Below are 14,855 nucleotides of genomic sequence, written 5' to 3' on the forward strand. Positions count from 1 at the left end.
GACAATTTACACTAAGGCCACATGTCCAAGCAAATTGAGACCCACTAAAACTGCAATACAAAATGCCCACAAAAAAAATTAGCATTCATAAAGGAGCGTGGAATAAGCTGGCGTCCAAATGACAGCTGTGAAGGCAACCCTCAGGCTCGGTATAAAAACAAAGTAATTTTTCCGTAACTGCTAAACTATTATCTATTTCCAGAAACCTTGCGTGGCTTTTGGGGAAAAGCATAATCCATTCCCTGGACAAAAAAAAAAAAAAAAGAGAGGCGAATAGAAAATCTGTTAAAGAATGAAACCCAAGGCATTTCTGAGGAAACCGTTTTCAAAGCGATCAAAGTTTTATGTGAAAGTGAAGTAACAAAATACTTAACAAGTGCATTTTGCAGGCAATAAATTAGCCTGTCGTTAAATTAAAACCTGTGGAGTCTCCTCCAGTCTCATCCCCTCAACTCACTTTTGTTTATCCTCACACATGATGCTGTATTTTCATGCAAACATGAATCAAGTGCAGTGACCGTGCACCAGGGACGAGCTAATGTCAACCTGCACAAGCTGATGCTTCCCTGCCAGAGCCTGTTTAGTGCTCCTGCAGCCTTGCCTTGACATTTATTGCACCAGAATGTGCAATACATTCCTCATTCCCAGCTCCAGTTTGAGGCGGGTGGTACGCATATAACACAGTGAAACGAGCAATAGGTTGTAGCATAATAAAGTAAGGCAAAAAACAAGGCTAGAAATAAGAGTTTTAGGCCATGCTAGCGTTGTGGTTTATGGCTCTGACTACAATATCTCAATCACTACAGGATGGATCGCTATGAGATCGTGTGCAGACATTCATGGGCCCCAGAGGATGTGATCCCCTGACTGTTTTTCTAGCTTCACCATGAGGTTTACGTTTGTGGTTTTCAGTGAAATATAAAGACAACTGTTGGATGGATTACCATAAATTTGGTTCAGACATTTATATCCCCCCCCCAGGATGGATTATGCTAACTTTGCTGGTCTCCTGAGTTTTCCTCTAGTGCCATCATCAGCAGTAATTTTCAGTTTATACTTTTTTATTCACTTTTTTTTGGCATTCGTCCTAATTCACAATTAAAACATGTCAACATGCAAAACCAGGCTAGATTACGCGTAAACTTTACCTGCTAAACATCAGCATGTTTGTTAGCATGGTCATCCAAGTCATGGTAATTCAAAGGTTGAACCCAAAAGGCAACTGGACTTGGTTGAAGCTCTTGAAACATCTTCAGGAACTTCCACCAAGTCCAGTTGCCTTTGAGATTAAACCCTTGAATTAGCATGTTGCAGTTCCAATGTTAGCATTTAGCTTAGAGGTCCTCTGTGTCTATGTACAGCTTTAAAGAGCCTCTACAGTTGCTGTAGACTCCTATACGGTGTATAAGACGCACTTTTATGACGAGTTTGTCTCATCTAAGTGCCAGTGATACCAGTGCGACTAATACCAGTTTCAAATGCAGAGAGAGGTATGTTATTGTGTTACTGTGTTTTACCTGGTGACGTCACATTGTTTCCGGGTCCAAGCTGCTGCAACGTCTCCTATTTACAACATGCCGCAACAGCGGTGCTGTTTTCCTTGCTGTCGCGGACATGCACCGGCAACAATCAACGTTACCGTAGGCTGCCAGCTAACGCGAGCTACAGCACCGGTAGCTAGCAGGATTGCAAACTCAACATGGTGAAAACAAATGGTGGGCTGTAATTTGTGTGTTTTAAAGGAAAATGAATGAAAATAGTGTGGAAATGTATGCATATTTTTATAGCTATAGAAATGTTTTTTTTCCCTCTGGGATACCCCCCAAAACAGACTTGCGTCTTATATTCCGGTGTGACTTATATTCCAGATTTTACGGTAAACAAAAATGATTAAAAAAATCTACAAATATACATTTCATATGAGAACATCAAGGACACTTGTTTGTCCTAATGGCCGTCGTCACAGAGATATAATTCTACATACTGTATGTGTTGTTAATGTAATTTAGCATGTCCCTTATTCTGTGTACATGCGCTGTATGCAAAATATAGCCTGTACGACTAATATGAGCAGTCGTATTTGGTACTCTTCCAGCTATGCAAAATAAAAGTACAATTTATGCAAACAAAAGCAACAAAAGATACTTTGAATGTTCATATGGAAAATAGACATGAACTTGCATTTAAGGTGCATTTAATGGAACTTGACTTGGGCTAACCTACAGCTCTGGGGTTATAACAAAATAGGTCCAACACTATGACCCATTAGTTGGTCATAATTTGGGATGACGTGTCTTATTTATCTGCATTTAATCCGCAGGTAAACCTCCTCATATTACACTTCAAAATATCCAAGATACCTGATGCCCTCCAGGTTGAAGCAAAGTAACTGCAATCATCCTTCGACCTCACCTTCATAAAACACAAACACCGCTGAAAGTTATTTCCTTAATCTAATAGCGCATACATAATTCAGCCCTGCTCTGACGTACTGTATCTGCCCGTACATTGTGCAGCTCCAAGCGAATGATTGACATCCACCCACTCCAAAGGCCCGCTTACATTTTCAATGCTTCAAGAGGCATCTCGCAGTCACAACAAAACCGTACATGCCTCAGTGGGCTCTACAAAGAACTTTCTGCCGCTTTGAAATATGAGCTCGAATAAATCATTTGTTTAATTAATTAAGCAAATTAGGCAAATCCAGGGATGCCTTGGCGGATGGAGCCGGTGCCCTGGCACAAGGAGATTAATTAAGTGGATCGGGTACGGGAACAGGGAGGGTGACGTCGGGGGGTTTTATGTTGTTGTTTGGTTACACACAGCTAACCTTTGAGTAAGGGTGCTGACGCCTCAATGTGAGCGGCAGAGGGTGTTTGGAGGGTGCTTGTTCGCCTGGTTTCAACTCTGTAAGCTCTGCAAGAGTAAGAGGCTTTCTGACTGTCAGGAAGGGAAAGAAAAAAAAGATGTTTTCTTTTACACGCCAGCCTTGAAAAGACAGAAACACACATGTACGGAGGCTGATGAGGTCAAATGTGCTGCAACGGAGATTTGTGCTGTCTTTTTGAATTTGCATTGTGTCCTCATTTGGCGGTTTCGGTGTCTCCCAATGGAAAACATTCGGGCCCTTGTCAGCCACTGTACACATGTGCAGAGCAGATGCCCCCCTGCCCCGTCCATCCCTCATTACGCACCTACACCCCCCTCAGGCAGGTTGATATCTGCTTCCAGGCTTGATGTATGCACCGGTATCTGACCATGAAAAAATACATGTCAGACTTCACGCTTTCGTCTCCTCGATTGGCCAACGAGCCGCCATCCATTACAGCCGCCATGTCTCCCGGTTCCACGGGGCGGGGATTAAGTGGAATGAATATGAAATCCTTCCTGGAGCATTTCGCATGCACAGAAACGCATGATTAATGCGCTGCTCAGGCATGGCCGGAGTGTTTGGGACATTGCTTTTTTCCATTGTTATTCACGGCGACCAAAACAATGACAAGGATGCGATTTCCTTATTTTTCAACCCAGTGACTGCATCTGTGATAGAACATTTTATTAATCTTTGTGGCTATGCTTGCACACACAAAAGGAAGACGCAAACACTCGCAAACAAAAGACTCATAACTCCGCCCACACACATCCCCAACAGTCCTCCAGCTGCATTCAATCATTGACTTTTTTTTTTTTTTATCTCGCCGTGTCCAGAAAAATCGCTCATTTTCCTCCGACCGGGGTAAAGTGTCAGACAGTTGCGTGCGTGCTGACATACAAATAAAGACAAGAAAAGGGCAAGACGCTGTGACGCTCCAAATTTGCAATATTATCTAACACGCTATTTTCTGCACACATCTCGTCATGATCATACATTGCACTTCCCATGTGTGTCAAAAGAAACAGTGCTATTCCCATTGAGTGATGCCGTTCATCTCTGCACGTCGTTTGTGCATGCCTGGGCCTGACTGCATACAGACAAAAGGGACTATAGCTTCCAAAGTAGGCCAGCATCCCCTGGAGTCCACATCCTCCAACACTCTGAGGGAGACACATGCACAATGACACCGTGCTGAAAATTCCCACTAAAGCTCTCACAGCTGCAGAACAATTCACCGGCAACATCTGGCCGAGTCCGCTTATAGCAACACGGTTGCGTTGGGTGTCAAATTATTGCTTTTTCTTTTAAACAAAACTGTCAATTTTTTTGGTGTTCAAGCAAGCCTTGAATGCGCAATGTGGCTCCAAATACCATGGCTGCGAGATGGCTTGTCAGGTTGATGTCGCCTATTCCTTTGGGATCAATGAGTGATTGATTGTTGTGATGTGACAGACAAAGCAGAATGATTTAAAGGACGGTGTAGGTTTTCTTTTTTTTTGCACGTTTCAGCCCATTTGTCGCAAATCATGCATGCATTGCTGCCTTTCCAAATGGTTAAAACAGATGTTTAGATTGATGCATAGCTTTTCCGATCTTTTTCATACCGTGCTGTCACAAACTGAAAGCAATGGAAGACGAAGCCAACAATCCAGAAAATGTTGGGAATTCTCAAAGCTGCAGGGTGTCTTCAGAGGGCAGCCAGACGTCCAAACATCTCCAATCCGCCATGACACTTTCTAATTGGTTGTCCAAAAATGACTGTTTATCCATCCAAATAGACCCTGATATGAATCTTTCTAATCCCACGGCATGTGTTTGTCTGATGGTGTTTGTAGACAACAGACTTGAGTAAGAGAAGTCTGACAGCGCAGCTCTAATGAAGCCTGCAGACAGAAGATTCACATGGACGGCTTGAAGGATGCTTAGGGGCTGTGTGATTGACACATCTGTTGTAGACAGCACTTAAGAGTCAATGCTAATCAAATACAAGGTCAGGAGGTTAAAACAATGAGGACCAATAACACTGACCGCACACAACCTATTTAGTTTATGGTTCGTTGCGCAGAGATACGCCTGCCTGTGTGTCACTCTTGACATTGTAGGGGCTTCAGTACATTGAAATTGTATTGGAAGGTTACAGCAAATACAAGAGTATGCTGCTGTATGTTGTTATATGTTGGTTATTTCACTGAGTAAACTGTACAAGGACACGGATTAGGAGCAAAAGCAGGTAAAACAGCTATTATGAGTAACTGGGGAAAAAATATGTCCAGGGACGCATGACGTATAGCCAGTGAATGAGGAATAAAAATAGGGCAATTTACTGTTTTGTGTGTAGAAATATGAAGAAATGAACCTGGTGTTTATTTATTTTATTTTTTTCAATTCAATATTGCAAAATGTGTATATCTCTTGTTAATAAGTAGTAAAGTGGGGAAATATGTTTATGTATAAGCACTATGCATCTCCATCTAATTAACTTTAGAGATTAGACATCTGCAAACAGGATGGGGACGGTTTTTGCCGTATGTATAACTGGTTGGACATTTCTCATGGGACGATGGACCGACGTTTGAGTTTTCATCGAAGTGTTATTTAATGACAAGCTCTGATACAAGATGTTGTCTTGCATACATTAGCTCTGTACTGTAATCCATTATTTAAACCCTTATTTTTTAAGTTTGTATACGACCCAGAAGCTAGAAAGCTAGGCTAACTAAGTTCGGTTTGGTTTGGTTAGACTAGTTTCCCAACATTTCCACTTACTCCCGAACAACATGACTGGAGAAAGCCGCTGTCAGTCAAAGCTGCTGTTCTCTGTAATCGATAGAAGCAATAATATTTGAAATTGGCGCCATAGCTGTGGAGAAAGTTGTACAAACAGCTCGTGGGTTTCGCCCATTCTCGGTCCTACAACACCCAGCGTGCATTGCGCCCCTCCCTCTGAAAGGAACGGCCCAGCGAGAGACGCTGGAGTGAAATACTAACGTTTTTCGCTGCAGGCAACGGCTCAGAGCAGGTTGGAATCTGAAATACGACGAGACTATACCGGTGGATCGTCTAAGAAATCTTCAGGTCTGCAGTCTACATTTCAAACATTTTTTTAACGAGACAGATTTTTAACGAGACATGACATCGGAGGCGGGCGTCCTAGATTGAGGAAGTGTAGTTTAGCGAGCTCCCTGGCCTCCACCAGATGATGCGTTTTCACATAGCCAAATTGCCTTTTTCTTCTACCATAATGACATTAGCTCCCCATAATAGCACGATAGCACTGAGGTTGAAAATTGGCAAACTGTCCCTTTAATTCATGTCATATCTGCCGAGTCACAGCAGCTCTCAAAAACATAGCTCTCTGTCCATATCCACATTACTGTCAAGCTAGCATTAGCTGTCTCTGTTTCATGGATCCAGCTGCGGTGTCTTTGAATGACCAGGCAGTCAAAAGTCAAATCAACACTTAGCCATGTTTCCTCAGCACTCACCATCTTCCTCCATATTGGAATCACGTCAGAGAGTTATTCTACAGATGCTCAATGATGTGTTGGAACTGCTTCAAAGACGGGACAGAGCAACAGCCAAAAATGATGGCCCCCGGCTGGTTAACTGCCGATGTAGCTTTTGGAATTGAAGCAATATTTTGAAGTACATGGATATTAAGTCAATCAAATTACCAGCAGTTGGAAACAATCATTCCTATCCTTGGAAAACAACAATATCCGGGGTGTTGAAACACACACAGAGGACGTATATTGAAAGAGATGCATGCAGATGACATGTCACTATCACCTGTCCTCTTTCTATTGAGCATTAAGGCTAACCACCAAAGCCTTCATTAGCGCTGGATGATGAACACAGCACAGCTTGCTGATATTACAGCACAAAAACAATTCAATTAACTTCAAATCTCCCATTAATGGTTTTAGCCATGTCAAATTAACATTGTTACAGGCTATTGCCCCTCTCCCAATACTCCCTACATCTAAACCCTGGCTGATTGTTACCAGCCACTTCCACACACCCGACCACCGCCATACAAGTCTTCTAATCTGAATTTAAATGACTTCATTTAGCCTCTGAAACAATCCACAGACGGCAAAGGGAAACTCTGCTAAACCACGCCGAGTAAGGAGAAAAGAAAGACTTTGCAACTTAATCTTAAGATCTTAACGCGTGAAATGACAAAAGAGGTCTTTTTTTTTTTTCCTCCTCCCTCAACTATCGCTTTACTAAACACGCGCCGAAAAGCCAAAGCGGTGTTAATGATTCTTGGTAAGTAATTTCAGTTCAATTGCGATCGCCAGGAGAGCAAGAGAGTGAGACATGAGAAGCAGGGACGGATCTTAAAATAGGTTGAAAATCAGAAACACACACAGACGAAAATACAAAAAGAGGAGACAAAAAGTTTCAGGGAGTTTAAGGAGTAAAAAACTGCTAATTAGCGCGAGGAGACAGGAAGCACACAGACAACGTCAGAGGCTCTTGGATCAAACAATGTGGCACTTTTATAGCAAAAGGATGAAACTCGGTGAGACTTCGCTCCAAAAATTCAAGAGGTGTGTTTGTGCAACACATCCGCACGTCTACTTAGACACAAAGACAAGCTCTAATGAGCCAAACTCACCCAGAGCGGCTGGTGCGAAGAGGCTGGCGAGGACAAGCAGGCGTGCGGTCCACATGGCCTCCTCCTCCTCTTACCGCCCGCTGCCGAAGGTCCCAGTTGAGGTCAGTCTTTTGCTGGCGAATGCCCGAATTGGGGTTCTACCTTTATGGCACGGCTCCCTCCACTGTGGCGCTTTCCCCCACAAGGCCGCAATTCCCGTCGCTCGGGTGCCAGATGCCGTCCAGAATCTGTCGAAACACAAAATAAAACACATTAAAGTGAGTTGTTTCTTCATTTACAGGAACAAAAATGTGTCTTTTCCAGTAAGAAACACAACAGATGGATGCACCATGGCTTTATCATCCTCGCGCACGGTCCTTATGGCGCCGTGGGTTTCGAGTTGTCATCGAGTGACTGGGTGCAAGTTGCTCAATCTCCAGTCAGCTGAGCTCATACCGGGTGTGACTGTGCGAACTCCAGAATGTATTTTCGGATATTCTGTTGTTGTTTTGCTCATCGATGTGTCAACTCCCCCACCTTACCGACAAATCGCTCCCACAGAGAGACAAGGAGGGAGCTTTGGTGGACAAATATGTGTGCGTATTGAGTATATGCTGTGTTATGTTTCCATGCACATATGTGCTCCAGACCTTGTGTGTGTTCTTGTGAGGCCTGATGGTAATTGACTTAAGATGCACTGCTGTGTTTTTCCCTTCCTGTGGGCGAGAGCAAACGCTTCACAGTTTGAGATTTTTGCACCTGTGAAGGTTTTTTTGCAAAACAGAAAAACAAAATGGCGACTGGACTTCAAAAATGGCTAACCGGTTCAAATCCTCAGCAAAAGGATGAAATGATGGATGAGCCGGGGCTACCCTTGACCTGCATTAATCTCTCGGGAGTGCAGTCATCGGTGGACTCCTGACAGTGGATGAAGTCATCGCTAAGCTAATGCTAGTTAGCATAAAATGTGATTTATGGCTGGATGGAGCAGTCCGCCCCTGGAAAACGCCACTATCAGTCAAAGCTGGTGTTCTCTGTAATCGATAGAAGCAATAATATTTGAAATTGGTGCCATAGCTGTGGAGAGAGTTGTACAAACATTCTACATTCCTACAACACCCAGCGTGCATTGCGCCCCTCCCTCGGAAAGGAACGGCCCAGCGAGAGACGCTCTTTGGCTCAGAGCGGCACAGAATCTGAAATTAAACGAGAATATACCGGTGGATCGTCTAAAAAATCTTCAGGTCTGCAGTCTACATTTCAAACCTGACGATTTTGAACGAGACGTGACATCGGAGGCGGGCGTCCTAGATTGAGGAAGTGTAGTTTAGCCAGCTCCCTGGCCTCCGCCAGATTGTGCGTTTGACGTAGTCTGGCAGAGGTTTTCCAGGGCGCAAGCGGATAGCGTCCTCCAAAGCTAAAGAGCTAAATTGCATTTTTTCCCCTAACGTAATGGCATTAGCTCCCTATACTAGCATGATAGGACTGAGGTTGAAAATCGGCGAACTGGCCCTTTAACACTTAAGTTAGCAAAGTTTGCAATTCAAAACCTCATCAGCAAAATACACAAAAAACAGTGAAATGAGGTTACATTTTTTAATCTATATTCTGATGAGATTATCCGCGTTATATCAGCCCATATCATGCTATTAAGGTTAAGTCAGCTTTAATGATTAGGCAATCCAAGCCCCCCTCTATTATCCACTATCATCCATGATCTGCCGCAGACATATAATCTCTGCAAAATGATACAAGCCGCAGAGCGCACACACAATGCCCCGCCATCCCTACACAAGCATTATCCTTGCACATTAGGCATTCTGTGCTGCGTTTAATATCGCGGGGAGTTAATTCCATTGTGGGATGCTGGGAAAATCTGGTTATAAAAGGTCAAAACGTGAGCGCCGCATCAAAGGACAAGGCACTGGGGAGGTTTGACTGACATTACATCTTAAATACACCTCGATTCAGGCATCCGAAATGGAGTTATGCTATGCAGTGAGTTTCTCAAAATGTGGCTCTTAATCTTATGTTGGAGTAATCTGATTTTTTGGGAGGAGTTATTAATGGGTTTAACGGAAGGGACGCAAGCCTGTCATGTCTGTGCATAAACAGAGGAATATTAAGAGGTTAAAAGTCGGTTTTCTCATTAGCAGAGAAGCCAAAAAGTAGAACTCGATAACTTCTCTGAAATACATCCACTGTGCTGTCGCTCCTTTGGCTACATAAACATGACGACAGGGCTTTTAAGACGTTAAAATAGCAATGTCTGTGTGATCAAAGAAGCATCCTTGTGAGTAAACAGCGCTTTTAATAAACCCCCTGACAGCTGCCGGAATTAAATATGACAAGAAATCAGATAATGTGACTCCCATGACAGGAGAACACATTATTCCTGGAAATACGCATTCAGAATGCACTGTCCAAGCGGCAAATTGGACTTGAAGTTTATACTGTAGGACAACTTCTAAATTGGTGGCAGGGAAAAAGACAAGAAAGGAGGCAACATGTTGAAAATATGTATCAAAGGAGACCATTTTTTTGCAGGTTTCGCACCCCTAAAAAAGCAGCGATGTAGCAGCTGTTGCTACAGCGGAAGACAATGAGAATCTGTATCTGTGTTTGAGTGAGACGCCATGCACCGTATCTCACAGCACAGCCGATAAAGCAGAAACTACTTGCACAGGTGTTACTTAGAAATTATCACATAAAATGAAAAACACTTCGCTATCACAGTTGTTAATTTGTTCTCACAATAAAAAAGAAAAAGAAGCGTGTGGGCTAAGGTACAGGAAGTGCTATCAACCGCCAAAAGAACACATCATAAAATACATATTTATGAGAAGGGCTTGGACCCGGTTCAATGAAAAAAAAACGGAGTTAAAAAAGAGAAAGAAAAGACAGAGCGGTCGTCCGGCATTGCCAGCTTGTCTTGTATTCCAGAAGGAGCCTTATGATACATTATGGCGCTGACGTTTCAAGGGTACTTGTTCTGAGGGGGATTTAGTACAACTCCCTTAGATAAGCCGGCCAACATTTAGCGGGGCCGAGCGGCGGCCGCAGCTTCTGTTCTCCGCCACATCAAGGAGGCTTCTTCATCACGGCGCCGCCGTCTCCTGCAGAACTACTTTTTTCTAATCAGCGATGATGTTGTGTTTGTGATTTTAGCCGTGGTGCGGGTGCCAACGGGGCCCAGATGAAACCTGACAGATTGAATTAATTGACTTTTCTATCAAGTTAAAGGAAAACAGAGCTGGGTGATATCACGGGAGTTATCAGGGGAGGGGGCGGCGGGGGATGATGTGACAGGGTGAAAAAGACAAATGAGAGGCCAGGAGCGTGATTTAAGTTTTACTCAGTTCACAAACATTCATTAGCCACGTGTGTTGATATTGAAAATGACAAAAACACCTTCCTGCGAAGGTGTCGAAGACGCTCGTGGTAATGCGGGATTTCAGTGTTAAAAGCTACGAAAGAAGATGTTGGGCTTTGCTGATTTACTACTAAACACCTCCCGCTAACGTGGCATTGATGACACTCCTGGCTCCTGGAGTTGGGCGAGAGTCAAACGTGTGATGTTGCAATTAGGCATGATGCGTGATTTGTCAATGACACAACACCTGAAAGAGATAAATTACAAAGAAGAAGCTCAAAAATCTGAATGAATAATATGTTGTGGCATTTGGCGCATCACTTATTATCATCATAGTGTCATTAAGCCTTTGTGCTGCAGTTTCCTTTTCTTTCTCTTTCTTCAAGAGACTTTGCCAGGAGTAAAACACAGTGCGCCAATTGTTTTACATGCTTTTTGGATCTCCTTTTCATATTTAAATACACAACTACCACTTTACATATGAGTCACTGTCTCTGCGCTGTGATTTCTGAGCAGCTTTGCAGAACTCTGCTCTAAAGCAAAAGAGATATTGTGCAAGAACAAGGGGTCATAAAAAATCCTGTTATTATTGGGAGTTCTGTTTTTTTTTTGTACTTTCACTTTCTGACTGCTTTCATTCAAATGTCAACTATAATGCATGAATCAGAATGCTCCCCCCCCCCCCGCTCATTTCCTCATGTAATGGAACAGCAGAACATTGTGTGATAGATTTGTATAATTCGCAATATGGCAGATCTAAGTGGGACAGATTTGGTACTTTGCTAAATGTCATTTTATATTGGAGACAAATAAATAAGACAAACAAAATAACTAAATGTAAATTCATGGCATAATGTTCTGAACAAATTGGGGTATTCATGCACATTGATGAAAAAAATACAATATTGCCATAAAGCAGAGCTGCATATTGATTGTTCAAAACCAACATTAAACACATACTAAAAAGGTACTTAAACCAAATAACTCTCTATTGCTTCGCAGCATATAAAATAATTAGAGATGGGTCATGAATTTTGAATATTCAAATAGTCATTAATCTATATAAAATGCGACAATTATCTCATCTTAAAAATACACTTTTCCCACACGTTTTACCAGCACCTGTTGTAATGCAGTACATCTGCAAGACGTTGGCTGTGTTGCATCTGAAAGCTGTTTGCTAACTGCCATTAAAGCTCCTGTGCGGATTTTTTCACTGGTTATGAAACACACTGAAATTAATTGTGATTACTCTGTATGACCTACAAACTCAAACCAGACCGTCAGCGACAAGAAACTGCTGGCGGGCGGGCGGGGGGGTAGGTGTCAGACAAAGCAATTAACTGCACGCTGCCTTTGTTTACATTTTTCAGGGCTAATATTTAAAGTGAGTGACAAGTATGACTGTTAAAGAAAGCAGGATGAGATTTTTTTGTTCAAAACCACCACTTAAGCATGTACAGGATAAAATCAGCAAAGCGATAAGAGGTACGGCTTTGTCCACAGGGGGCGCCAAAATCAACACAAACATAAAGTTCCTCGCAGGAGCTTTAAAGAACAAAAGAAGGAGAACGCAGGTGCTGGTAAAACTGGTGTGGCGTTAAGTGATTTGGCTCATGAGAAAAATGCAGACTTTTGAATAGAAGTCGAACTGGTCCAGGTGATTATCAAATAGTATCTTTGCTTGAAAAGCCCGTCCCAAATCATAATAGTATCTTTTTCGGGGCGCTAGTTTAGCTCAGTTGGTAGAGCAGGCGCCCGACGCACAGAGGATACAGTCCTCAACGCACTGGTCGGTCATGTTTCTTTTACAAAGTTCCCTAAAAAGTTGATTATTTTTGCCTTTTAACGACTTGATTATAGCTTTACTGACAGCATTGAACAGAGAGGTTTTGTTGGTGCATTTTTTGAATGCTCCTGAAACATCTCAACTCATCAGAAATAAGTTTTAACCAGCAAATCTCTTCCTATGATTCCTAACTGTGTCGCACTTTGTCTCTGTTACCCTGATATGAATGCAGACATCGCCCTCACACTGTTGCTCATCACCACCTGAGGCCATTTCTCCATCTGTCACATCCTGACCTGAGGAAACCAAAGATGATTTCCATTAATCAGGACGCGTTCCACACAATGCTCCCGCAACAAAGTGAAACATGATCTTCAATGTTATCTGATGGGGCCACGCTAAGTATGATGTTACTAGTCACGCCTGCTTGCAGCCCTCCCACGTAACAATACGTAATGAAGTGGGATCGTGTTGCCGGGTTAAGCACCACGTCTTGGATTTTCAACTGTTTCATGTCCAGATGCTTATCACACCGGCGGGGAGGACTTGGTAATTTTCCTGAGACAGACAGTGTGTTGTGCAAATGGAGTGTCTCATATAAAATGAATATTAATCACGCACGCTGTCTGCATACAGTTTGATTGATGAGCACTGGCTCGGAAATCTTAAGAGATGAGCCGAGATGATTAAAAAGCGAGATGATCCTTTCCTTCTAGAGTTATGAAGATTATTTTTTCCACTTGGTTGAGCTCCCAAACCTCGCTGAAAATTGAGCGGTCAATTTTTTTTTTAACACCAAACAGCAGAAATGTCAAAATCATGCTTTTCTAATGCGGGTTGAAAGGTGTGAAAACTGAAGGTAAATGGAGAGCTCTCTTTTAAGGCAATGTGCGCATCCCTGGAGCTGCGAGGCATTCACTCATACAATTGGTTTTCCACTAGGGACCCCAACACAGCTAGCCAGTGACAGGCAGATAAAGGCGCTAACTTTAGCCGCCACAGTCTCTGAATGGCCCTATATGATAGGCTTGTTGAGTGTGACTGATGGACCAGGTTAAATAATGGGACCCTCCCTCCTCCCTTCCATGCGCACAAAGGCATTGCAACCTCTCCTGTCACACTAAACACATCCTAACTACAAAACAATAGCAACACAATCCATGGGAGGAAATTACTTGCACACACAATAAAAAAACACGCTGCAAAACAAATAAAACAAATACTACAGGGATGGGTTACAGTCCCACAAGGGAGAGAAATAAAAGCACAAAGGCCTGAGCGGACGTACAGTAGGGGTGGATAAATGCAGATAGATACATTGTTTAAAGGCACGGCAAATGCGCCTTGAGACAGCTCTCCATTATAATGCAAACTCAGACACTATCCATTTTCCACGTCCTCCTTCTTCCTCTCCTCCCTCTCTTTTTTTTCTCTCAGCGTATCTCGCCTAATGCAGCACAAATGGACGCCAGACAAAGGAAGAAGGAGAGGAAGAGGCGGGGTAATAGGCAGGAGAGGAAAGAGAGAGGGATGGACTTTTAAGAACCGGGGAAGGGAGGAGTGTGAAAGATTGAGGGATGGAGGATAAGAGGGTGGGAGGACAGATGGAGAGAAATCTAGTGATACAAAGATGAGCAAAAAAAACGGGGAATAAAAGGCAAAGAGGAGATGTAAATTAATTATATTGGCTGATATTTGAAGGTCAGAAATTGCAGTCGGAGTGAATCCAATGTGGCTCAGGTGGGCAGGTTATAATGACAACCTTACCTGTTGGCCATTAATCACCCGCCAGGCGCAATTGGCATGCTGTGCCCACAAACACCAAGAGTCATCATGTAACCAGGCTGGATTTGTGATCTGTGCTAAATATAGGAACATTGGAACAAAACAGCCAATTTTCAGGAAGAAGAAAGAGATTTATGGATATAAAACGCAGTGACCTCAAAGGTAAATCCTGCGCACCCTATGGATTTCTTTTTAGACAGCTGCATCAATATATTGCCGATGTATTGTGCTGACAAGAGCAATTTTCAATGATACAAGATGACAGAATTGGCAGGGTTATGGGTATGATAGAAATGTAAGGGAAAAACATGACCTCATCTACAATGTCTGACACTTAGCGTGACTGTTAGCGGAAGAGCTCTAGGGATGGCAGTGTCAGGACAAAATACAATTGAATGACCTTTAAATGACCGATGTTTCACTCAGAATT

The 14,855-nt window shown here is 42.9% G+C and overlaps 1 protein-coding gene across 1 annotated transcript in view; it reads right to left on the reverse strand.

The window, feature by feature from the left end:
* The window catches only part of LOC138600386 (adhesion G protein-coupled receptor L3), a 242,443-nt gene that overhangs the window by 171,077 nt on the left and 56,511 nt on the right, over nucleotides 1–14,855 (reverse strand). The window contains exon 3 of the mRNA XM_069671786.1: nucleotides 7,500–7,726. Within this exon, the coding sequence (XP_069527887.1) occupies nucleotides 7,500–7,554 (55 nt within the window). The 5' untranslated portion in view covers nucleotides 7,555–7,726. The remainder of the gene's footprint in view (nucleotides 1–7,499; nucleotides 7,727–14,855) is intronic.

This window comes from Semicossyphus pulcher, unplaced genomic scaffold (assembly GCF_022749685.1).
Source record: "Semicossyphus pulcher isolate SPU_LCO1_2020_fin unplaced genomic scaffold, fSemPul1.0.p SCAF_21, whole genome shotgun sequence".
In the NCBI taxonomy this organism is placed as follows: Eukaryota; Metazoa; Chordata; class Actinopteri; order Labriformes; family Labridae; genus Semicossyphus; species Semicossyphus pulcher.